General features: G+C 39.0%; 1 protein-coding gene across 5 annotated transcripts in view; it reads left to right on the top strand.

Annotated features, from left to right (window-relative positions):
• Positions 1-26,888, top strand: part of ADGRG6 (adhesion G protein-coupled receptor G6) — a 113,977-nt gene that overhangs the window by 28,093 nt on the left and 58,996 nt on the right. For all 5 annotated transcript variants that reach the window (XM_064708286.1, XM_064708285.1, XM_064708290.1 and 2 more), the window contains 2 exons: positions 15,659-16,000; positions 21,507-22,127. In XM_064708286.1, the coding sequence (XP_064564356.1) occupies positions 15,659-16,000; positions 21,507-22,127 (963 nt within the window). The remainder of the gene's footprint in view (positions 1-15,658; positions 16,001-21,506; positions 22,128-26,888) is intronic.

The following is a 26,888-nucleotide window of genomic DNA, read 5'->3' as shown; positions in this document are numbered from 1 at the left end:
AAAACCAACACTGTAGGTTTATTAATGCAGAGGACTAAACACAGCTTTCTCCACTCTGTTTCTGCTGTTTTCTGGTCAGATATTGTAGTCACTCAAGTCACTCATAGGTAGTATGCTTTCCATATAAAACTTGCTAAACCCATGCTTTAGGTGTTCACTTTAAGCAACTTTTATATTTCTGTTGAACTTTGTGTGTCAGGATCCTAAGGTAGGTAATTTGTTTCTGTGACAGAAACTATGTAGTACCAGCACTCAGGTCACTTGGTGAGGTTTTGTTATTGTCAATTATTTTTTTTCATGTTTGAGTCTAAAGGCTGTGGTCCAAATCCTGCTGTGAGAGCATTTCTATTGAGTTTTGAATGAAGCCTAAAACTAGATGGTCTGGCCAAGGATGATGAAAGGAAAAAAGCTTTTATTAAGCATTAAATGTTGAACTAAAATAAGAAGAATTAGATGTATTTGATGTGTTATTTGTTTAATATGTTTAAACAAACCTGCTTCTTCAGAACTTCTAAACTTATTGCCCCTAGTTCCTATTTTTAAGTGTTCCTCTTCACTTCTGATAAAATATCTAAAATCTGGGTGAACAACAGTGAATGGTGTTCACGGTAACTTTCTACTTCACAGTCTGATTGGATGCAGATGTGGGAGATAGCCACTGTTCCCACCACTCTCCTCAGACCACTTTTGAAAACTGCACTGATGTGCTTCAATAGCCGCAGAAGTAAATCTTCAATACAGGGAAGTGGTCACTGAGATAAACACTAAAAGAGCGGAGATAGAAGTCATGGATGGGTTCATTTATGAACTCAAGTTTACAGTTTGCAGTTTAATTGTTTACACAGCAAGTGTGTAGGCAAAATTAGGAAAAAAAAATAATAAAAAGAGAACCCCAAGAACACTGCTTTATTCTATTCTCCCAGGAGGTGAGTTAAACACCTTGCAGCTCTACTTGGTGCATTTTGAAGAGTCATACTGGTAGCAAAATGACATGTACCATAGCAATGGACATATGCTTTATATTTTGCTGCATTTTTATTGTCACACATGGCAAATTGCTTTTCTGTTAATCACTTTGTTCTGTAACACTGAAATATTTCTCTCTGATTGTCCCTCCAAACCTTTCAGTTAACTCTTCATAATAATCAACCTCTGGTCATGGGTAAAAATATACTCACTTTTAACTATTTGCTCCTTACTTTTGTTATTGACTGTTGTTGCCAAGTAAATGCACATTCAGGGGACAAAACCCCCACCCTCTTTAAGAGAAGTAGGCTTATATTCTCCATGCTGTTTTGTTTCCATCTTTGGGCTTGCAACATTGTTTGTTCAAATGATAGGTCAAAAACTACAGTATTGTGGATGTTAAAGTTTTCAGTATCTGCAGAATCAGAGTAATTGTGCTTAAAAACTATAGTAAAAGGTAAATAATGTGAAAGCAGTGGGAATTCTAAGGTCTCTTGGGACTTCAGAGTCACATTTTCAATATTTGAATTTGATTGGTGTCTCTTCCATATTTACTCCTTTTATTAGGTCCAGTTTAGTTTTGATCTCTGCCAGGCTTCATCACTGGAAGACCCAGGGCTTATTATCCTGAAGGAGTAAATCTCTGTGGGTTTGAGAATTTCAGCAATAGAAAACTTGCAGTCAAAGTCAGCTTCAATTCTCAGAGGTGTCCAGATAATCTGTCTAGATAATCAAATTATTTTCATATTGTTATTAGTTCATATTTAGGGTGCAGAGACAGAAAATTGATAAATGGACTCCAACTCTAAATAAGAAGGTATCTTTTTCATTGTGGCTTTGAAATAGGCTTTCCTTGAAAACAGTTGAAATGTAATATTAAGTGGTTTTGGAAATGGTGTTAAGCAGTGCCACAGCTGCTGGTGTGTGTGGAGGTGGGTTTTGCTAGAGAGATAGATGAAAAGTTGCACAGTGAGGATGTTAAGTTTTGAGATGATGACACATGTTGGCTTGCTTGAACTTCAGAGCTTTGTTGAACACAAAAAACCAGCAGAGTTTAAATATTTTGGGAGAATATTTTAAAAAATAACCTCACACAGAAGGAATATGGAAGCTACCCAGTACTTGGCTTACTTTATTGAATAGTTAAGGCAATTAATGCAGTACAATGTGTTAAAGGTCAAGTGAAGGGACAATACTTGGTTGTGAATGTGAGTGTATAGTCATTTTTAAGAGAGAACAGTTTGTTCACTTAGTGTTATAGAAGGATGATGCCATAAAATTTTCTCATACTCACTTCCCGTCTCATTTTAAGGAACAGTGTGCACCTGTCATTATACTTCCTAATCTTTTAAAACCTCCTTAAACAGTGTCTCCAGAGCTAACAAAATACCTTTTTCCTGTCTGCTTTATATGTAAATAACAGATTCATGAAAGAAGTTTCCTTTGCTTGATTGGCTTGGTTTGGTTTCAGAAATTGCAGAGCAAGTAAATTGTAAAACTGCAGTTTCCATTAAATGGCAAGTGCTTTGGATGTTGTTTTCAAATAATGCTGATGACTGCAGAACAATTACAGAAAATAAATTCCTTCCCATGAAGCAAGTTTTCTTAAGACTAAGAAAACACTCCTGGTCTTATATTAAGCCGAATAACTTGCTGATTTTGATTTGGTGAAACAAGAAGTTTCCCCAAACAAACAAGAAATCTATTTTCAGAATTCCTCTTTCAGTTAAGAATTGATTTCTCATGGTATTTGAGATTGAAGCTGTAGAGTATTGTGTAACTAAGTGCTGTACATGTTTTTAACACAGAGACCAGTTTAACATTTTGTAGACATGTTTAAAAAACATCACACCAATAGCTGTAAACCTCTTCTTTAAGACAAATACTAAAAACAAGGCAAAGCATTTTAGGAACTAGCAGAGAGATTTTAAAGCCAAACTTAGTCAAGCTTATTGTAGTTTTTCTTGATTAAGGAGAGAATATTTTCAGGTTTTATGTGGTAAGCAGTAATAGTTGAAAAAAAAAGGACACCGTTAATAATTTCTTTCTGATCTGATCCCTGTAAATTTGGGAGTTTCTTTCAGTAAAGAAGCAAGATGCAAAAAGGAAATGAGGCACATAGTATCCATACTCAAGGAGTTAAATGTATGCAGTTTGATCAGAATCAAATTCCAAATTTTGAAGACCATTCATCCGTGGAATATTTTTCTTTAGGGAACTTGTAGAAAAAGGCTTTAGTGTTGGAAAAAGCGCTGGAATGTGTGGGGAGAATTTTTGATTGATTGCAGTGGGAGTTCAGTGTCTAGAGCAGTTGCAGTACTGGATGGAGGTTAGAAAAATAAATCACATAGCCCAGACTGGTGAAAAATAAAAGGTTCAGGTATAGTCACACAAAGATCAGTCGCTGTAAGCTTAATGGAAGCAGTAAGGAGACACTTGGCTGGTCAGCACAAGACTTTGCAGTCTGTATTCATAAAGTTTTCTTTTCAACTGTTATGTGAGGAGAAATACACCAACATACCAGGGGTGGAAACTAATAATACATCATTGAAGGAATTACTGTTTTGACTTAGGTATGCCAATCCCTTCCATCTTTACATCTGATAAAAACACTATGACAAGAAAGCAGTTTTAGATACTGTATAACTGAAATTATTCAAAATTATGATGAATGGCTTGCTTGAGAATATAGAGCAAAAAACAGCATTAGAGATATCAGAGTAGCATTAAATGTCCAAAATGCACACACTTCCCTACCACAATAGATATTAGTCTGCCATATTGTACGTGGCATTATTGTGTTCTCATCAATGAAAAATACTGAGAGGTAAATTCTGATCTCACTTTTACTTGTGTAGCTGGACTAACTTCCAGAAAACTCCCTAAATGAGGTAGAAAAGTTGAAATCTTGGCTTAACAAAGAGGCTCTAACCTTTTCCAGTCTCCTCACACTTCCATTGAAAGTGTACAAGAAAATACCTGATGTCCTTATTCGGGATATCTTTTCAGTTTGGTCTGGGCAGAACTCATTGTGTTAACTTGGAATGTTATTGTCTGTGGAGTGTGAAAGAATGGCTGATTTTCTATGATGGAGTAGAACAGAATATTTCTGTGTGTAATAGGAAAAACTCTTTATAAATTTGTAATGTTAAAAAATCCCCAAGTTTTTGACTTAGATTGCTACATCTTGCAGATCAGATGAGACAAATATATCACCAATAGTATCTATTTTTAATAACTTTATAAAAGGACCCAGAAAACACTAAAGTACTGAAATATAAGTAGCCCAAATAATACCAAAATAGTTACTTTGAAAATTCACAGAGAGGACAAGTAATAAAATGCCTAAAGTCTTTCAAAGACTCTGTATAAAATCAGTTTTGAGTTGGTGTTTCCCAGTATGTCTAGAATGCCTTGGTATTTTATTATAATAGTGAATTCCAGTGTAAAGTAATTTTTCATAGTTTCTATAATTTTTTAAACAACAGCAAAATGTAGTTTCAACATCTACTGAAAGAGATCCATGTAACCAATACCAGATTTTCTGGAATAGCTAAAAAAATAATTTTAAAAATCTGGACACAAAATTTGACCTGTAAGCAGACAAAGCTTGAAGAATATAATTGACAAACCATACAATAACCCTACTACCATATATTTTCTAGAGGTCTTCATAGGACTTAAAAAAGATGACTATTCAAAATACTGATAGTAGCAGCCAGAAAAGACATTCCATCACTGAAGCCTTAGAAAGAAAATTCTGCAATTGACCTATCCTCTTATAAACAATAAAAGATTTTGAATGTATCATGGATCAAATGGAAACTGCTTTGGATATTGGGTGTGTTGGATTTGCTGGGTAAAGCACCCGGTGAAAATGCAGTATTTTCTACTTTCACTGCACAGAATATTCTGTTACCCAAAAATTTAATCCTAACAACTTCTTTAGTCTGTTTCCAGTGAATGTGTACAAGAAATGTGTGCATCTGTATGACCAGAGTTTACCAAGATCACCTGTGCCTAGTTGTAACATTATTTTAACCCATGTCTGTGCAGTTTGGTGGGAAGTCAAGCTCCTACAAACCACTCTTTCTCATTAAGATTGTCAACTATTTTCCCACTAATTTTTTAACTACTTCCCAAAGAAGTGTGATGTGTTTGCACAAGTGATGCCTGCGAATATATTTAGCCATACAGCTCTTCAATTTGCGCAGCCTGGTATTAGATCTAACTGCACCCAGTGCTTTACTCCAGCTGAGGATGTGATCCTCATCGTAGCACTGCAGCAGCAGAGCAGCTAGGAGCCAGCAGCCAGATCATCTGGCTGGAGCAGACAAAAGTACAACATTCTTGATCACCATTCCTCCTGTAAATCTTAGCACGTTTTGTGATGGAGTGTGATATGTGGATCCCAGAATGACAAACATTAGGTTACATGCAGCAACCTCACAAAATACCTCTCACTTGTTCCTAGCCTATTCCTTCCCTGACTTAATTTTCTTTTTACTTACATATATTCTAGCTTATGTGCTTAATGCACTCACCTGTATACTTACTAGTTAATGCCTTTTAAACCAGCATATCTAAACTGAACTGTCAATACCTTTCTTTGTCCCAAACTTCTGTTACTCTGTGGAAAAAAATGTCCAGCTCAAGCCAAAACTAGCAAGTCAATTCTGTTATTTTTATAAGATTATCACAGGAATGCCAATGAAAATATTCTTAAGTTACAATGGGTGTAACACAGGATTTTCACATTACCCCCTCCCTCTGGGGGAAATCCATAACTTTGTCTACACTGTGAACTCCACTCATATGGGTCAGGGCTGATTTACCCAGTCAGTGTGTTTGTTTCCACTTCCATTTTCATTGGCACAAACCCAAACAACTAAGGGGAAACAGGCAGTGCAGGGCCCCCACCCTGGCTCTGAACGTATTTTCTTCTATTGTAACTGGTTCCCTCAATTTCCCAGATCAATCAAAACCTGCTGGAGTCACTGCTGTGATAAAGTCAGCTGCTGTCAGGGAGTAGGATATCTGTGCTAGAGTGATCAAGAGGGGTCAGAGCTTTTTACTGGCAATGATAACCCTACAGAAATAAATACCTACTGAATTCCAGCATAAAATGGGGCCTGGGGGCAATACAGAATATCTTGAAACACACTGAATCTCTAATAATCTCTGTATTGTGCTGGCATCCCACTCCAGAGCTTCAGCTCTTACCTCTTCAAGACTTTCATAAAGTTTTAGAGATCCAGCACATAACAAATACTGATAATGTCAGTACTTGGATGACTCCTTTGAGGACTGGATAGGATGCTAATCTTGAGAAGTCAAGATGTCAGTTCCCTGAAATGTCCTATCTAAAGTGTCAACAGCCTGCATATAAATGAATGATACACCTTAAACCTGTGTAAAGTTCCAGTCCATCTGTGTGGTTAATGAAAAGATTAGAAGTCAAGCTGTTGCTTACATATTTATTTATAAAAATACTAAATAACATAATCTCTCTCCATGTAGGACGATGTTACACAGTTGTGTCAAGAGGAAGTGCAAATCAGCTTCTGCTGATTTCTGGTTTTAGTGAAAAACCCATTCCTGGATTTAGTAGTAGCTAGTACTGCCTGTGTTCATGATAAATGCTTCCTAAGTCAGTAATTTACTATTCTCTTGTCTGCTTTTCTAATCTTAACCTGATTTGAAAATTAAGCTTTGCTCTTCCTGATTTTTTGGTTACATTATTACTGCTACTGACCTCAAGTGTATCCTGAAAGATAATTTTGATTGTCATGTTAGAAACAGGATGTAATACCACCTGTTTCTCCCAGATTTCTGTGTAGTGTTGGAACATCAAAACTAATGAGAACTGCTCAATTGGCTCCTATGAAAGATACACAAGATAGAGCCTTGTGCTCAGCCTCACATGGCTTTGTCTGCTATCCCTCAGTGCCATGGCCACTTTTACTCCAGTGAAAGGGACACGCCCAGGGCTGCTCTCTGCCTCAGAGCCAAGCTCATGTTGTGTATCAAGTGCACACAGTTCCAAAAACTGGGGGTAGCTGCATCCAGGTTGCATGCTGGCAATGGCCTCTGACCTGTGCTGGCTGCTCAGCCGTACCCTGGAAGGGTTTGGAGAAGACCTGGGCTGGCCTTGAGCTGCAGCCATATGGGCAGGAGACTGGAACTGTGTCCACAACCAAGGTGGAGCTATTAATGCTGTTCCTGGGTAGTTAGTTAAGATTAACTTCAAACATAAGCCATGAGGTTTACAATTTCTTACAGTTATGTCTCATCAATTATTTTACGTCTGGAGGGATTCAGAGATCCTATGAGATACTTGGGAAAATGTCTGTTCACTTTCTGAGTTTTAGGTTCCCTGCTTTCATAGTTTTCAGGTCCAAGTTTCACAGGCTGGCATTGTTACGTAAGAGAAAACACTGTCTTTTATCAGTTTTCAATTTGCCACATACCATTTCATTAATTAAGTGCTTTGTTCTTGTCTTACAAAAGAGATAAAATAATCAGTTCTAATTCCATGTGATGACAAATATAATTTGCTAATAACCTGATAAACAATATGGGCTAGAGCAACAGGAAGCAGAAATAATAAGTGAATTCATAGACAACAATTACACTTTCATATAAGACTCTATACTAGCCTGTTAGAAGATTTTTTTTTTGCTTACATTTTATTATTCCTAGGTGTGCCAACCAGTTCATCCATTCAATGCATATGTTGCAGGACATAATGCATCAGCAAATGATGATGCAAGGCAAGCTGATAGGACTGGCCAGGGCATAGTACGCTCTTTGTCTCCTGGCTTCAGTGGCCAAAACCAAATTGTTGAATTATTTTGTGAGAGCACAATCTTGTCTTTCATTGAATTATAAAAGACTCTGCCAGGGTTATGTGCTATTTCCAGTCAGGAATATGGAGGCTTTAAATTCTTGCTGGGTACAAGGAGTACTGTGAAGATGAGGCAATGGGAATGATGCAGGATGAGAGTCTGGACTGAGTTTTTAATAGTGCTTAAAATAGTGATTCCTTACAAATCAACCAAAAGAGTCACATTTGCAAATGAAGACTAACACAGATTCAAAAGATTCTTGCTAACTACAACTTTATTGTACTTGTGCTCTGCAAAATATATCTGATTATGTGTTGCAGAAGAACAATATAAAGTTTCACTTATTTAAGGCTTATAAAATTATATTTTATAAAATATGCTGGTTATATTACTGATGAGTCTATGCAGATGATTTCACAGAAAAACTTGTAATATTTATCCTGTTGGGAATTCTTTGTATTCTACAGCTCTTACTAATAATAAAGAAATATATTTTAAAATTATTTAAAAATTATTTTTAAATATTATTTTTAAATTATTTAAATAATTTTTTAAATAATTTTAATTTTTTAATTTAAAAAAATCTTAAAATTTAAATTTTAAGTTTTAATAATTATTTAAATTTTACTGAGTTCCATTTTTTGATGACCCACACTACACTGCCTGGGATTTTTATGACCTGCAGTTTGACCGTTCAGTGTTTGGAGAAATTAAAAAAAACTCAAGGATGAATTGAAATATATTTCTCCACACGCAATCTGTCCAGCATCAAAGCCTGCTACCGATGCCTTTGCAGAGCTGAAAGTTAGCATAACGTCCTACTAACAAAGGGTGGTGGGATGGGTTTGAGCCCTACACAGAGGAATAATGCTTATAACTTTAAGTGGGGAAGCCAGGGAATAAAAGGACATTATTAGGAAGTTCATCGCTGACTTAGAATTAAACCTTGCCTTTTCGATCTTTAGGCATAAAGTAATGGTAAGGAAATTCAAAGTCTGGAAGGAACTATTTTATTGCAGTTTGGTGTAAAAAAATCAACCTCCTTCTCCCACCAAATTCAATCCACATTACTTAGTTACATGGAAACCACATTTCCCTAAGCATCCTCTGTGTTTGAGAGTGGATCTCTCTCCCTGAATGGATATTTACCAATGTTGGTCCAGTGGTTATTCCTTTCATTGAAAGGAAAAGAAAATGATCAGACCTAGGGAGGATGGCACAGCCTTCCTTGCTGCTCGGGTCTGTGCGGTGCCTCCCGTGTGGTTTTCAGACAGAGCAGTCAGGGACTCATGCTCCCCCATTCAGCCTTGAGGGGGCTGCAAGGCTGAAGACCGGACTGCAAAGCTTCAGATACGGAACTCAAAGACACCATTGTGCAGAAAAAGACTTTAAACAGTTGCTGAATTTTAAGTCCGTGCTTAAATTCAAAGCATATCTGTGAGATTATAGGATTTGCCCAAAACTTTTGGAAATTTAGAGCTGTTGTAGGAATGTTTTAGAAACTTTAGAAATGTTGTAGAAATGCTATAGTAGATATTGTTCCATATGATTATTACAAATCCGGGGGTATCTGCATTTATACACAATCATAGTCATATTTCTAAGCAGTAGACCTCAACCTGGTAACATTGTTTGTGAAGGGACAAAATTTTGTACACATCAGAGTGAGTCCTACTTCCTTTCTGTTTATTGCAGAGATAATCCTTTATTTTATTTTTAAATCTGAATGTTTAAATACAATTAGGATTTTCTGTTTAATTTGACAATTACAGTAGCTGCAAACATTAAGTTAGGTGTGGTGCATAGTAATTTTTATCAGCATAGTGTAGCAGAATAAAGATCTTTTTGAGAGATCATACAGCTTCTACAATTCGGAAAGTAAATAAAGAAGCAAAAATAAACCTGCCACATCTCCTCATTTGAACTTTCCCAGACTGAGCTCAATCAAAGTGTGGGTTGCACAGAGAGCAGAGTACATGGTTTGGTCTGCAGAGGCTCCAGAAGAGTGCTAGGCTTCCTGTTTTGCATAAACAAATTGAAAAGGTTTTATCTCATTACTAGCTTAAATGTGAGTAAGCAGAGCAGAATATTACTTTATGTTCAGAGTGAATAATGGGACATTTCTTTGCAGGTAATATGCTCTCACTTTGCATATGGACATTTTTCTAGATCTACAGATTGCCTTTACATTCAAAATTATTTTTGAGGTGAAGATAAGCTACTGTCCAAGCCTATGCCATAGGATAGCTGTTTTTGGTTTGGTGTTTGTGTCTTGCTGGAATAACACGGGTTTGTTTGTTCTGTAGCCATTCCAGCCCACCCACATCTTGGTGGTTTGGCCCTTCTGCTTGTCTGCAGGTGTGCCCATTGCTGACCTCATTCACCCATCTATTTGCAGTCATAAATACATCTAACCTAATGTTTGGCCATATTTGTGTTGTGATATCCTTGAAATAGAAAAAACCCTGAACAATTAATTGCTTCTTACAAAGGAAAACTTTTTCCCACCCAGTGTTCATCGAACTAGGTGTTTTTTTATGCTGTGACACAAAATGATTGTAAATTTTCTCTTTTATTTTGGGCATCACCACACACTTGGAAGTATCTCTGCTGTGTCACCTGCCTGTTCTTTCTCAGTTCAAATTGCTATCTTTGTTAGTACTGTCTTTTAAAATATATGTAAAGTGCTTAAAAGTTCCAAGATGTCAACATGAAAGCAAATTATAATTAATTCTGTACTGCTTTTTTATGTCTAAAGTGCTAGGCACTCTAGCTAAGATTTTCTGTGGCTTAGAATTGGCCTAATTCTGTCAGGCAGGAGAGATTTTGTTGCTCACTTGAATATGACTAGACTTAACACAAAATATTTGGGGTTTTTTTCTGAAAATTCAATTCCAGAGCTACATAGATTTATTTCAGGATGTTTTCCTATAAAAATTGTATCATCCACAGAGAGAAGTAGACTTAATTTTATGCCAGAATGAAATCCAGAAGCATTTTGTTTTATGAGGGAACCCTTTATCGTATTTTAAAAAAATACTCATAGTGTTAATACAACCCACCCCAGTTGTCAGTGGTATCCTGTGCTACCGCCTAAGCATGTGGAGTCATTTGCACTCCTCTCAGGTGGGAAACTCTGTGTGCTTCAGCTGTGAAAAGAAAGTTCCAGTGCAAAGTGTAACTCAGTGTAAAAAAAACCTGGATAATGCACAAACTGCAAGTACAGGCTTTTTTCCCCACAGTGACCTTGTTTTCATTTGATCCTAACCTTCACAAAATTTGGGTCTTTAAGGCTGAAATAGACAGTGTTCTAAACTGGATTGCTTTTGCACTCTTGTAAAAATTCTTGGCTGAACAAAATTTGTTGTCCAGCGCTTCACCAAGGCTGGATAAGTGGAGAAATGAAAGCAGATGGAGAGGTAGAGGTCAAAACTCATGCCTGAGAAAGAAATGCTAAGTATAATAGGACAAAATACAGGTTTTAGGGGTAAACTATGACAATGGAGAGAAGTGGGAGAAATTAGAGAAAAATATGAATGAATATTAGCACAGATTTTGGAGGCAAATGCTGGAATGTGTTAGTCATTCAAGAAAAAAATTTTAAAAGAGAAGTACGTACGTATGGGATAAGACTACATCAAGACTGTTTCCTTCCCAAATCCACAGTTAGGCATTGTAGCTCTGTGTCTGACTGTGGCTTTAGCTTCCCAAAAATGACTCATGAAAGTCGCTTTTGAAATTGTGTATATCAGTACTTGCAGTTGTCTTGATGAGTTCATATGGTGGAATTCAGTGCTGGGACTCTAAAGAGGCAAAATCAGTGGACAGAACAAGCTGGGCAATTAATTTTGTTTCATAGGATATGAGGTTTGCACATACACGTGACTGTTTGTGTGGTGCAGTCATTAATGAGTCTGATATGATTTCCTTAGCCCCTGAGTTTTAGGGCAGTTGTCAGATGATTGAGCATGGTGTAGGAAAGACTAGGATAGGGTATTTCTCACACAAGTTAAAAGATATATATGTAAAATAGTCAGGAAAATACTAGAAGAGAGGGAATGGTTTCATGGTTAGGAGAATTGGCAATTGTGAAAATGGGATTCTATTCCTGCTTTTACTGATAAGTTCTTATTAAAAGTGGTCGAATTGCTTTCACCCAAATTTTCTGTTGGACACTAAATACTCATTTTTGGATTTTCTACAGTGGGCCAGATTGTCAAGGTGCTCTCCCAGCTACAGTTTAAAGTCATTGTTCGTGTGCTTTGCACATATAAAACCCTGTACAAATACAAAGTAGTTAAGGAAAATCAGTAGTTTTATTTCATTTGTGAGGAACCAAAAATCTGTGGAAAGTTTTTCCATTTTTGCCCATTATCTCCATGCCATGATAGGAAAAAGCCATTTCCCCTACAGTCTATTCCACTTCTGAAGTCAGTTAGCATTTTTGAAACACTTAGATAACTTTGGTGTAAGCTCTAACTAGCTCCAGAGGAATTTTTTAATTTCCCTTTTCAGTTTAGTGTTGAAGTATCACACTAAATAGTTCAATATTCTTTACTATGGGAGATATGAGTATGATGCAGAAAAAAAATTGATGCCATACTCCAGTGTATTCTTATGATGGAAACAAATGAATTGCCCAGTGAAGCTTTCATTTTAGGAAATGTTGAAATTAAGTGCTTGATTTCACTATTTGAAAGGGGTGTTCATTTTGATTTCGGAAAGAATGGAGGGGGAGAAAGAGAAAGGCTTTTATTGTATAAACTATATTTAGAGAGGGAGTTTCCTTTGGTCTATGGTGGTGAAAATTACTTGACAGGCAGATTATGGATATGTGGGGTTCCTAACCAGGAGTATCATAGCTGAATTTGTTCCCATTAAAATCAATAAAATATCTTGGATTGCTTCTAGAAATGTTTGTGGTGTGTATTGCAACAAGTATTCATTCTCCACAGCTCTGGGCCAATGGGATTGCAAAATATCTGTCAGCTTTGGCTGACAGCCTAACGTTGCCACAGCAATTTTTCTCTTTAATGAGTAAAATAGGTGATGTTTATAGAAAAATAACTGTCTCATGAGAAGCTGTGCAGAACGTTCCATTTTAAGCCATTCTGTTTATATATAGTTTTGTTGTTTGTTTTCTTTTCTTTTTACTTACTACTGTGGACATTTGCATGAAAACAGGATATTTCTCCTTCAAATTGCAGTCATGGACAGAATAGCTACTATACCAAAATGGAGCCAACCCACTTAAAACAAAAACCCAACCATTTTACTTACCAAATCTGTTTCTTCTGTGCATGCAAAGTTTCGAGCACTTGTTTTCCTACCTAAATTTAGGGTAGGAAAATACCTGGTTTTTTTCTGTAAAATCAACCAAACAATATGGATGTAATAAAGTGAGAATACATTTCTGCAAAAATTAAGTTATTAAAAATAATAAATAACATTTATGTTTTAATATTTACAGTGACATCAGGGATAAGAGTATTTTTTCTTTTTACACAGCCCAGAAACAATGATAAATACTCAGGAGAGAGAGATAAATAGAAAAGCTGAGTCCTGGTTTTGGTTGCTGATGATCAATAGAATTAATAAACACAAAGAACATCAGAGTTCTCTGATGGACAAATTTGACTTTTCCAGTCTCAGGCTGAGTGTAATATTCTACCAATTAGGGACATACACTTTTACTGACAAGTAGCATATTTTCTCTGGTTTGGCAATGTCTTATAATGCCCTTAAGGTTACTTTAGGTGTCCTGGGATGAACCAGTGTGCATTAACACAAGTGTACATTAACCAGTGTACATTAACACCTATGTTCCTGTATGTATTTACATCACTTAACACCTTAGTCCCTCGCTTCAGGTCCATCTGAGTGCGCAAGGAAATTTCTCATCTGCCCAGAGAGCTCTGTGTCATTTTTTTCTCTGGCAGGAATGAGAAGGAGAGTGAGTGAGGTGTGCTGCCAAATCCCCAGCCCCTGTAAGCCCTCATCCTGGCAATCAGAATCCTGGATCACGGAGCCTTCCAGCTGGAGACTGCTCCAGCCAGAGCCCTCTTACAGGGATTCTGCCCTGTAGGGGCTCCCTGGCCTGGGCTGGGAGACTGCCTGCAGTGGCTTGTGGCACACAGCATGCTTTTCCTGCCCCTCCTCTTCTCAGTCTAAGGTGCTTCTCTGAAAGCTGATACCTACCTCTGCAAAATCCACGGGATGAAGATGTCATCTGTTTGTACAACTGCAGGATTTATAATCACTAATAAGTAAATATTCCCTCTCTGGTTAATAATTGGAATACCAGGATTGCAGGGCAGGTGAGCCTAGTCCTCTGACTGTAAAGATTTGCAGGGAAATTAAAAATGGATAGGCTCTTGTCTGTACTTCGCAGATCAAGTTTTTGAATTCCAGGACCACCTCTGCTTCCCACTGCTACCTGTAAATCTTTCAGAAAACATTTTTTTCTCACTTGAACAAATTAGTGTCCCACTGAGCTTTCCTAGTGTAACGAGCCTGCATTTGGCTCTGAGAGCCCAGACAATCTCTTTACCTCATTGGGGCCATATGAATTTGCAAATAAAAATTATAAAAACTATTTAAAATATACCTCTAAATTCTAACTGCAGATGTAAACTGCATTTTTGGCATGCAACTTCACAGAGTCAGGATCCATTTGTTCAGGCCAAACACCGTTTAAATGTGACTGAAAAATATAAGGACCCTCCCTGGAAAGAAACATCAAAGGCTCTTTGGACAAATTAGTTGCATTTATTCCTATTTTATAACTATTCTGTATGTAATTTACACCCAACAACTTTTTAGGTTGTTTTTAGTTTGAGCAACTAATAATTCATGTTTTTTCATCCTTGTAGGATTTGACACGGGGTTGTGGCTTGATGAAATGTTTGCAAAGTAATTCAACATAAATAGCCCAGTTAGTTTCCTTGGTTATCTCTTGGTGATATTCAGCTCCCACCTATTTTGCTCAGTGCTGCTTTGGCAAACTGTTACAGATTTCAGCAGCAGGCAGTTCACGGTAATTATATCATATAATACACTAAGTAAATATATGATAAATGAGCAAATGTTAACCAAACAAGAAATCCAACCCTGGGCACTAACTGGGCTTGAAATTCTCATGAGTAAACACAGCAGGTGAGCAAAAGAGTATGACAAATAGGGTAAGAATTTCTTGAAGCCTGACTGCCACAAGTATGTCAATGGAGCTGAGTCAGCATGGGAAGGACACAGTAATTTACTGTTGATTCAAAAGCCAGTAGCTCACTGCTACCCTTCTGGGTGATGTGGAATGCATCAGCTGGAAATGCAGATGACTAACCTTCAGGGACTGCTGCTTCTGCTGCTCTTCAGCCCAACTCTTGTGCTGCTCCTTTCCAGGGACACTTCTCTGGAAACAACAGCATGTCATAGAACTGTTGGGATAACCTACACTCAGACCAGCAGCCAAAAATGTGAATGATACCAATCATCTTTTTAGAGGTTGCAGTTTTACTATTTGCCTTTCTGAATTGAAAAACATTGATTTTACTTGGCCTTTATCAGGCCAATATGCATGGTAAATATATATATGTGTCATGTGTACAAATTATTGTTTAGCAATATAATTTATATTTCTTTGCTGTAGGATTTCTTACATAAAATATGCTTTTCCTATGCTATTCCTCCAACATTTTCCCCACTAGAAACAAGGCCTTTTTCTGCCCTTCTTCCTCCCACCTCTATTTTTATGTACAGACATACATTTAGTTCTTGTGTTGATGGTTACTTTACTCTTAAGTTACATCTCTGCCTGACCTCCAGCTTTTCTCTGTTTTCGTTGTCAGCTCATGGATGCTATGACTGTAGGACTGTGCTGACTGACCCCTCTGGGGTTTTCACTTCGCCATGCTTCCCCAGTGACTATCCCAACAGCCAAGCGTGCAGGTGGATCATCCGAGCGCCTCATGGATTTATCATCCAGCTAACATTTATTGATTTCGACATTGAAGAAGCTCCGGGCTGCATTTATGATTCACTGACATTAGACAATGGAGAAAGCCCAATGAACCTTTGTGGCATCACTGCCAAAGGATTATCCTATAATTCTACCGGAAATGAAATGATTGTGTCATTTAAAAGCGACTTCAGTATCCAAAAGAAAGGTTTTAATGCCAGCTATGTACGAAGTAAGTAAGTCCAAAGCATTTCATCCCATTATAGATGTTATAAGGAAATGTGCTGTAAGGATTAGAATGACTTCCCAAAGAAATCAAGTCCTCCATAAGAAGAGAACGGGTGAGGCTGCACTTTACAGGGTTATCTTGTATCTTTTATTAGCTAATTTATTTTTCTGTGGATCAAAATTATTTTATTCCAGGACACGACAAGAAGTGTGTTAGAAAAACCTTTCACATTTTAGGCCTGACAGTTCTCTCCCTGCCAAGTGATGCTGGAGGATTTGGAAGCAGGATAGGTCTTTCAGGTCAGCACACCTGCAGAGGGACAGAGAAACCTAAAGGAGAGCATGAGAGGTGACTTAGTTGAGCCAGAAAGATCAGCCTGGTCCTGTGGCCCAGTGTAACTCCCAGCAGTGGGGAGAAGTTTGTGCAGAAAGCAGAACTTCTCAGAGTTCATCCAGCCTCTGGAACCAACTCCCTGGGATTAACTGGCCTTGCAAAATGGCTACCTGTCATCCCAGTTCCTTGACCTTTCTTTCCCTTCCCTAAAATGTAACAATGGTTTTAAAGGTTTTAAAAAGACACTCATGCTTTTTTCCCAAGATAAGTCTACAAATAATTTCTGGTTGGAGCATTAATTAGAATTAACTAGACAGTAAAGGGCAGTGAGGTAATGAAGGGCATTAGGACAGTCACTGCCAGGCCCCATGTGTGGCTCACTGTTCATTCCACTTCAAGGTTATGGTGAATTAGTTTGTTCTGCTTGTTCTCTCTTCAGTCACAAGCACATCTTCCTCATGATTATTTAAAAATATTTATTACACATTTCATATAATTAAGATAGTAAATCCCAGGAATCATAAGACAAAAGTAGGCATGATTATGTCATCAAAATCTGTGTGCAGTCCTGAAAAGAAAAAAGGTAACTTCACAGGGAAGCTAAAAATACTTCTCTCTACTAGGTCCTTTCATGCTGACAAAATGGGTCTACTTATCTCTAGGTCCTTTCATGCTGACAAAATAATGTAGTAATAACTGTAGGAGCACCTGTTTTCTTATGAAAGTCAAAGCAAATTTTCTGAAAGGCTTCTATTTGAAAAGGCTTTCTATTTGAAATTAACAAAACTCTTGCTGTATTGTAAGAAGTTGTAAAATCAAGTGGATCATAAAAAAAATTTGTATGCAGTCAGATTATGCAAAATATTTAATACTTTAATGTTTAAGTATCACTGTAAGAGATGAGTTACAATTGGAATTAAAAGATGCAATGTTGACCTCAGCTGTGTTTAATAAGAAGAAAAGTCCACTAATATAGGCAGAGAGCCCTTTGTGTATATATACATACAATAATGTATGTAATGGAAGCAAGACTATTACCTCCAAATTGAGTAGTACCTTATACTCATGAATATCACCATCAAAATTAAATAGTCTTGGAACATAGCCTTTTATGTTGAAAACGAAGGCTATTCTACAGTGTCAGTAAAAGTATCAAAGACCTTCGCCAGTGGCTTATATTTTAATGTTTCATATATATATTAGTTCAGAAGCTCTGTGTTAAGGCTTGCTGTTAAGCACCTAGGTTGAGACTGGCTTCATTTGGTTTCATAACTCCAAATGTGTAACTTTCACCTGACATCTTGATTTTGACTCTGGATGCTGGGAGAGCTGTCTGCATTCTTCTACTGCAAATTATAACTTTATTCTACTGATTGCTCACAGTTGTGCAATTGTGTTACTTTCAGAACATAGCTACAGACAAAGATCATAGTAAAACTTAATCTGGAAATGGATACAGAAAAGAGTCTGGGGAAAGGGATCATAATGTACTGCGTTCCTTTCAAGTTATAAATGCATGTGGAAAATAGCACATCAATGTGCACACACACTGAAATGACAATGCATCCGCATGGCAGATGCCTGTGCTATGCTCTGCTGTGCTTGCAAAGAGTTTCCAAAGCCATCCAAAAGATTGCACACCCCTTCCCTTCACGTCATGTGAAAAATTGCACACCCCCTCACTTCACATGGAGTTTCAAAGCTTGTAGTTCAAGCCGACACCATCTTTAACTACTAAAAATATGACATGGCAGCAAAAGCATTCATTTCTCCCAGAACTAGGGGAACGCTGTTATATTTGTTTCCATTTCTAAGAAACGATATTTTATATATAATAATAAAATTAGTTTGTTCTGCTTTGAAGTTCGGAAAGTAATGCAAAATTGGAAAGAAAAGGCCATTCAAAGACACACGATTTGCTATCTAGAAATGAAGTTTTAAATTACATTAGTAATACAAACATCCTAATATGTGGCATTTACACAAGACAAAATACATGTGGGGAAAGACAGACATAAGAGTGAATTGTGGGAGGGTATTAGTTGGGGAATAGAACAAGTTTTGTGTGACTGCTCAGTTTTATTTAAGTTTCAAACAGAGTTTTCCAGAGTTCTGTTGTATGTATCAAATTGGCCACCCCCACAGTGTTTCCTGCCTGCCACCTCCTGCAACACACCAATAGCAGATGGACGGGCCATATCCTCCGCTGCAGTGAACTAATCTAGCTGTGCCAGTCTTAGGGGAATTATCTCAATTTACACCAGCTGAAGAGCTGTCATGGTAAATCATTTCCTAGTAACACTTAACTGTAAGTAATAACTCCATCAGTAAGTAGAAGTCAGTCACCAAAAGGTGAGGAAGGAGAGCCAACAGACCTGTGTTAGTACAGAAATGCTCAAGGCAATTTAGCATACAGTTAAACAGGACTGCAGTGGCCCAAAGTAAAAGTACAATTCACTGAGGTAGTATCAAAACACCCCCAAACATACTTTGTATGTGGACTCTTGCAGACCTCATTAAAGTTTGACACATTTCTTCCAGCCTCAGAGACAGGGAAGATGAAAGCTGGGGAGCTAGAAACAGCAGAAGGCTCCTTTTAAGCAACAAACTGTACTGAAAAGTCCATCAGCTGGCAGGAGACCATGTGTTCCCTGCAAGGGATTATAAGATGGAGCCAGAAGACTCCTGGCTTGCTTGGGTGTGAAGGGGTGTATGAGATGTGAGACAGTGAGATGCAAGTAAGGTAGATGTTTGCATGTTCCTCATAAGGGAATGTGTCAAAAACCCCCATACCCATTGTAATCCAATTATCACAGAACAGTTTGAGTTGGAAGGCACCCAGAAGAATCACCAAGTCCAGCTGTGGTGTGAATGGCCCATACAGGGATCAAATCCACAACCCTGGCATTATTCACACCATCCTCTACCCAGCTGAGCTCATCTCAGGATCTTCCTAAGAGAAAAAATTTAGCATTATTCTGAAAGCATTCTGAAACACCTGGATGAGTATTCCAAGAATATATGTATATTCTTCCTCAGAGAATAACCAGTTTCTCTGATACTAATATTTAAATTCCTTGGTGTAATGACTGACTGTGCCACAGCAACCAGGAAAGTGATCTGCTCTTAATATTGATAGCAGGATTCGGTTTTCTCCATGTGGACAAAATACTTGTCAGTTTTGTCTTTTCAGTATATGGGGAAGCTGCCCGTGGTTAAATCTGTACGATGAATTCAGCAGAACGGAGTAAACGTCTTCAGTACGGGAGCAAAGTCCGTCCCATTTATTTCTCTTTCTGCACTGTTTAAATGTGACCAGGTGGTCCATAACTTTTCTGACCACCTGGTCTGGATAGTGCCCATGTGAATAAGCTTTCTTCTTTTTCGAGTCTTGAATCCTTATGCTTCTTCTGGAACACTTTCCATGTTACGTAAAGGAGCTTTTACGGTATAATTAACCCGCTAAAAAAATGCCCCTGTTTTCAATGGAGAGTTGAACGCATTTTCTATCTATAAAATTGTTACAGCATGTTTTTTCCCTTGGGAAGAAAAATAAATCTATGAAGTAAATCCAGTAACTATAAAAGCCCAGTATTTTTCTCTCTTCCCTCCTATTATGTAGTTGCTGGGTTGGCAGATAATGTGCAATGCTTTATGTTATTTTACTATGTAATATATTGGTCAAATTATGTTCTTGTGTATATCCGAATATGGTAGTTTGGAGCTCAGAGTGACTGAGGCAAGCAGCTGGCAAAGGGAATTTGCAGTACCTCAGACAACACAGAATCCTTATATACCATGTATCTGTGTCTTTTCCTGGGTTTGGTGTGACAGTCACCCTTCCCTCAGGTCTCACACTCTCATGTTTGAAAGTGTTTTGTTTCAATCTGAGAAGAGAATAGGTGTAGTAATTAGTGTAAGTGTCGTGACATCACTGACAAATCCCAGAGGAGACTGGGAATTAACTACTGTGGCAGTTATTTTTCACCTTCTGCAAGAAAGAGTTTCATTTCCAGCATATACACTGTGAAAATGTGTAAGAGGTAGCAGACATTTGCAGGAGATATGGGTCTGAGGCAGAACTGAGGAGCCAGAATAAAACCAAGGGCTGTTGCAATCCGTACCAAACACCTTTGCACGTCTGGTAGCCAGAAACTTCTCTGTGGAGAAATTTGCTGTAAGAATTGTGCTGCCATAAATGTGACAATAAAACTGAGCACACTGACACTCTCTTTTGAAAAATAGTGTTCTCTGAAATACAGTGAACAGAATTTTCATTCATGTACTTATGGAGAAAAAGTATGTGTCATGTGATACTTTCTCATTTAGTGGTTGTTATTTTGCCCATGCAAATGAGCATACTTAACAACAATTAAAGCAATTCTGCCTAAATATCCTAACAGAAATATATAAATTGCTGTAGGACTAGAAATTTCTAGATACTTGTGCAAAGTCCAAAACTGCTGACCCAGCTGTTAGTAAATAGGGAACAGCTTGGATAGAAATACTCATGAGCACACAATTGCAGTATTCGACCAGAAAGCTGCTGGAGACAAAATGAGAAGATGCCTAATGCTATGCAGAAATACCCATTAGCTGAATTCAGCAACAAATGGCTTCAGTTTGCCAAGGAATGTAATGGGGCCTTTCTTCTACTGCGATATTTAAAAGAAGAAAGACTCGAAATTCACTGGTGTAATGCAGCCGTGCAGACAAGTAATTTAAATAATATATCTTAAAAGCATGTCATACTGTGTTTTTCAAATAACTGGTTTATTCCATTGCTTAATGCATCCTTACTAGATGAATGAGAAGTGTAATTTCTATTTTTTTATTTTTATTTTATTAAGTAATTTTTATTAAGTGAGCTGAAGCAGAGTTGGAGGTCAATAGGTAATATGTCCTAATATTACTCTTAACACAACTTAGGGGGTTGTTAGCTGGGTGTCACACAGCCTTCTCTGTGCCATTGAAAGGACCACTGCATATTTTCAGCTGAGTTCACTTCCAAGTCAAATTCCCCTTGGTGAGTGCTGCTGGTGTATTACAGTGATAAAAACGACCTGATGAATGTGTGATTTAATGAATGTTACTTTAACCCCTGCTGCCAGTCTGCCTTTATTCCTATATGATGAATTTTTTCTTTGATAGTTTATGTGTCTGCTCTTGGTTCTAGTTGCCGTGGCTCTGAGGAATCAGAAAGTCATCATTCCCCAGGTTCCTGACATCGATGCTGTGTCTGTGGCAGAGACCGTCTCAGTGCCAGAGCTTAGACAGTTTACACTGTGCTTTGAGGCAACCAAGGGCAACAGCGATGACAACGACGACTGGAAGGTTTTCTCCTACACTGATGCATTGTTAAGAGAGCTCTTCAGCTTTGGGAAGACCACAAAAGGCCATTTTCTGTCCATCTCAGGCACACAGTGCATCCTTAAGAATGCACTGCCCCGAAATGCGGAGTTTTTCACAGGAACCTTTCAACAGCTGTGTGTTGTATGGGACAGCTTCTCAGGCACTGTAGGTATATATGCCAAAAACATCTATCATGTGGTGGACTGTCCAGAGATCTATGACAAAGTTATCCCTGGAAATGGGAGGCTGGTGCTGGGCTCTAACAGCAATGAAGTGAGCTCTCTAAATGGGGACATTTACAACTTCCGCCTCTGGAATTTCACCATGAATGCGCAAACACTGGCCAACCTCAGCTGCAATGTGAAAGGGAACATTGTAGACTGGGAAAATGAATTCTGGAGTATTCCAACTTCAGCACTGAAAGCAGAAAACAATTTGAGTTGTGGTGAGTATGCCTTGCCAAAACTTTTTTGCTTATCCCCCCCCATTCTTCTGTATTGTGCTGGATACACCACATACCAAGATGGGAAAAAAATGAGAGCATTCCCAGGAAAGAAAAATAGCAAGGTCTTACCTTTATTGGAGCTTAGCACAACTCTTACCACAAACAGAGGCTTTGAAAGAGTATGGAGTTGATTCCTTAAAGGCAAAGGACAAATCCCCTAAGTTTATTGAGCTGCTGCTTGAAATGATCTGCAGATCAAAGATTTCCTAAACACTCCGTATTGGCTCACACAAAAGGGGAATAATGGTGAGTGCCTACTAGCCTCAAATAAGATTACTGTGGTCTCTGGAGAAAAAAATGTATGTTAGCTAATTAATTACTAAATGGTTTTGTACCTGCCCTTTGGCCCTTTGATTAGCCAGAGGAGCCCATGCTAGCCTCGTGCTGTATATGCAGAGCCAGCAAAAGCATTGACAAAAGCAGTGCGTAGGTGACAGGGAAATAGAATAAAATATTAAATTAGAAGAGATGGACAGGAAGGAAGAGTTAGAGATAAAAATCATAAGATTTTTTTCTTCATGACGACATATTATCAGTCCTTTCTTAACTGGTACTTACTGAAGATGTTTTTTTCTGGAGATTACTCCAGAAGATAAATTTCAATACATTTACCAACCTATTCTCATTTTATGTCTCAGACGCTTGATTCACATAAATGTTCTGGAGTGTTTTTTGTACATTTGACAGAGCACCTGTCAGCATTCTGAGAATCCTTAGTTTAGAAGAGAAGCTGACATCACTAAGGGATTCTAGCTTTTGTATCTAGTAGTTCCTGAGGGATTAGGGTGACTAAAAAAGCTGCTTTGCTTGCTTTATTGTACTCATATCAAAGCGTGTGATGCTCAATCACAGCTAGAACTACTAAGAAAGATCTCAACATGCCACTGCTAAAAAAAATTAAGCAACACCTGTATGAAACCCCAAGCAACTAGGGACCTTTGCTTTTCTACCAGAACAAAGAAAAGTGAACAAAAACATTTTTTCTGGATAATGTTGGTTTGTTGTTTTTTTTTTTGTTTTGACAAAAAAAGAGCTGTTTCTATTTCATTGGTATAAACTGATCTGATAGAGAATAACTTCCCAGAAAATCGTGCTCTTCTTACTCTGTTTCACCATGATGTCTATCATACCATAGGTTGTTTACCAAACAACTTATCTCTGTAAAAGCTGTGATATCATTTAATTTTGTCTAGAGTAGGAGTCTTGTTCTTCTTTCTGCTAAAGACTGTACAATCCTAAGACACAAATATAATATCACAGCTGTGATATTGTAGATAGAATTTTTTTCATTCTACAACCTTATTCCCTGGGATGTGAGTTATCAGCAGTTTTCCTGCAGCAGAACATGGTTTTAGAAAAAGTATATTAGTGTTCCTGCTTTAGGCCCAGTATCTATTCAAGTAATTTAAAGTGTATCTACATATAAACATTGTTGTTGCCTCTAAATAAGCCTGTGAGAAAACTGACTCACTAGACAGTCTTTTTCTTTCCTTGTCATGGTTTGAGCCTGGCACAGAGCCAGTGCCCCCCATGAAAATGCCTCACCCTGGTGTCTGCTGTGAGATGTGACCAGGAATAAGCAAAACAGGCTCTAACTTAAACATAAAGAACACTTTATTACCTAAACTACAGGAAAATAGGGAAAGAAAAAAAAAGAAATTGAAAACCTTACAAAAAAAAACTTTCCTCCTCCCCACTCCCTGACTTTCCCAATCCGATACATTCTCCCAAAAAACACCAACTGCCCAGCCCTGGCACGACACTTTAGTATACTCAAACTTCAGTTCATGAAGAGGAAAGGAGTCTTTCTCGTTCCATAGGCTTCTCGTGGAAACACACTGAAAACCTCGTGTGCTTCCCTGTCACTTCGGCACCGCCCGGAAAGTCCATTTGCCGCTTGTGACATCTTCCTTCCATGCTCAGTGCTCTCACCACCGAGACATGGCCAGAGCTGCTTTTAGGGTTGTCTTTCAAGGATGCCTTGTCTCACTCCAAAAAGGCACAGTCTCTGCTTTTGGGACATCTGTCCCCCCCATATTTTTCCAACCCCCTGGGGCCAGGGGGTCCTCACGAAGAACCTTCCTGGTTTTGAGGCACTGCCTCCCCTAAATGCAGTCTGTGTCACAGGAACAACTGAGTCCATAGCCACGAGAAAAGTCCAGCCAAAAGGCCACTCCAAATCATCTCTCCCCATCCAATCATCTCCACATTCTTCGGGCCAAAGTCCTTGTCTCATCTCATCTCTCATCTCCCTTCTTATTCAGCTTCGAGGAGGATTAGCATTTTTGCAAGGCCCCAATCATGCAAGAAAGGGTTAAAAGTTTTCAGTCTCTGCTGTCGGTCCCGGAGCGACTCCCACGCACGCTGCCCACACGCTGCCGCTCCGGCCGGGCAGTCTTCCTCCCCCTTCTCCTTCTGGCTGGCTGCTCTCCTGGGGGGTGGGGGGGGGGTGGGGTGGGGGGGGGCTGCCCGAGGGCTGACTCTCTGGGACCTTCCACCCTTCCATCCTCGAAGCCCCCTCAACCCCCACCTCTGTCCAGGCCCCAGGCCTACCGCATGGCGGCCCTCCCCCGCCCAGCAGCAACAGGCTGGGCGGGGGAGAGAGATCTGAACTCTTCGCCGCGATGTCCAAAAGAGGAAGTGCCAAGGGCAGTGCCTTGCTTTTAACCCCTGTGTATTCTCGGAGGTGTGTCCAAACCCCACTGGCCACACCGGACGCCAGTCTCAAACCCAAAACCTTCATTGGTTTGACCACAGCTTCCCAGAATTCCCACTCCTTCCTGGTCAAACCACCACATTCCTTGACACGAAATCACCCTCTGTGATACAGGTTTCCTGAGCCGTAGTATTCCTAAAAGAAAATTCTGGGTGCAGTGCCATTTCAGAGATCATTACTAATCCCAGAGATGAAATTGCTAGAATTGTCTTCCCTTCCTCCTCTCAAGTAAAAGACTTCTTTGTAAAATCAGCCTTCAACAGGAGAGTTGATGAGTCAGGCTATCAACCATGAATAAACCACTGACATTGGGGAGCTGACTCTGATTAGGCTTCATTTAACAGCAGTGAAAGGATTTATGCAGAAAAGAGTTTTTCACACAGCTCAAATAATGCTTCACCAGGAAGTGGCCTGTAACTTAAAAAAGCAAACCAACCATTTAGCAGTGATCTCAACATATCTTTGCCTGAACAGTGCTTACATTTTCAAGGGGTATTATTTTTGTAGTTTCTCAGACAAAGCTTTTACAAGTAGATTTATGGGGCATAAAACATGGGCAAATTGTTTCAGATAATTTTTTCATAGTTTTACCTTTTATTAGTTTATTCCTTAGACTAATGTTTTTACAGCTGTCCAGTTGTGGTGGGGTGTTTGCATAAGACTTGACAGAATTCTGGTTTTATTGCCATACCTTTGTGCAGATTGCATGTAAAGGTAGGCAGACACAGCCTAGGCATCCAGACTTATTTGAAAACAAGTAACCTAGGTAATGATAGAAGTATGGCTACTGCCCACCAGTTCAGAGTCCAGTGCCAGCAAACTGAGGAGCATTTACTCAACTTCTGGTTCTGATTCTGAAGCCTGCATTGGCTACAGCTATAGCAGGATAGGATCTACTCATTTGAAGGGTAACTTGGCCTCATATCTGTCCATGCCTACAATTATTTGTCTTTTCATGTGCATTTCATGCGTCTTCATTCCCAAAGGCCAAAGGAATCCTTAATTTCGCTCTCAGATTTAACTCAGTGTGGGATGCGTCTGCCTTAGGCAGCTGGCCAGTGTTTCAGGTTAAGATAATTGCCCTCAGTGCTGTTTATGAATAGTAGAATCAAAAAGGCTATTCCACAGGTCAGTGCATCTCATCCTGGAAAAGATGTCTCAGTGAAGTCAAAGTCCTTTTGCTGTGGGAGTGCATGTTCCTCTCCACTGGCTATAAAGCCTAGCAGATAAGGATGTCTGAGTTTTAGACATTTGAAGATGGGTGTATCACACAACGTGTCTGTAATACAGGTTCTTGGGGTCACAAATCCTGTCAGCTAATCTGCTCCAGAATGGGTTCCTGTCTTCATGGGTCCACAGCTCCTGCCGGGAGTATTCTCCAGTGCCAATTGTCCATGGAGCAGCAGCCTCCTTCAGGCATCCCCCTGCTGTAGCATGTGGTGGCTGCAGGTGGGTCTCTGCTCCACCATGGACCCCATGGGCTGCAGGGGCACAGCTGCTTCCCCATGGTTGCACCAGGGGCTGCAGGGGAATCTGAGCTCAGGCACCTGGAGCACCTCCTGCCCCTCCTTCCTCACTGGCCCTGGTGCCTGTGGGATTTTGCTCTCACACATCCTCACTCCTCTCTTGGCTGCAATTGCTGATGTGCAGTAACTTTTCCCCCTTTTAAAATCCGTTATCCCAGAGACACTACCACTGCTGCTTACAGGCTCAGCCTTGGCCAACGCATCCATCTTGGAGCTGGCTGGCCTTGGCTCCACTGGACATAGGGAAAGCTTCTGTGAGAGGCTTCTCAGAGAACTGTCTCTGGTACCTCCTTGCTGCCAGACACTTGCCATGCAAAATCAATGCAATAGTCTTCTGACAAATGTTTTGTAGATTTGGATTTGATATTTTTTTTTAGTTTCACCAAATAAAATCACAGTCTTGTTTAAAATACTCAGTGAAGCAAATATGAACACCCACAGTGTTTCTGGCCAAATCCC

This window comes from Zonotrichia leucophrys, chromosome 3 (assembly GCF_028769735.1).
Source record: "Zonotrichia leucophrys gambelii isolate GWCS_2022_RI chromosome 3, RI_Zleu_2.0, whole genome shotgun sequence".
Lineage (NCBI taxonomy): Eukaryota > Metazoa > Chordata > Aves > Passeriformes > Passerellidae > Zonotrichia > Zonotrichia leucophrys.
This window is presented reverse-complemented; position numbering and strand designations above follow the sequence as displayed.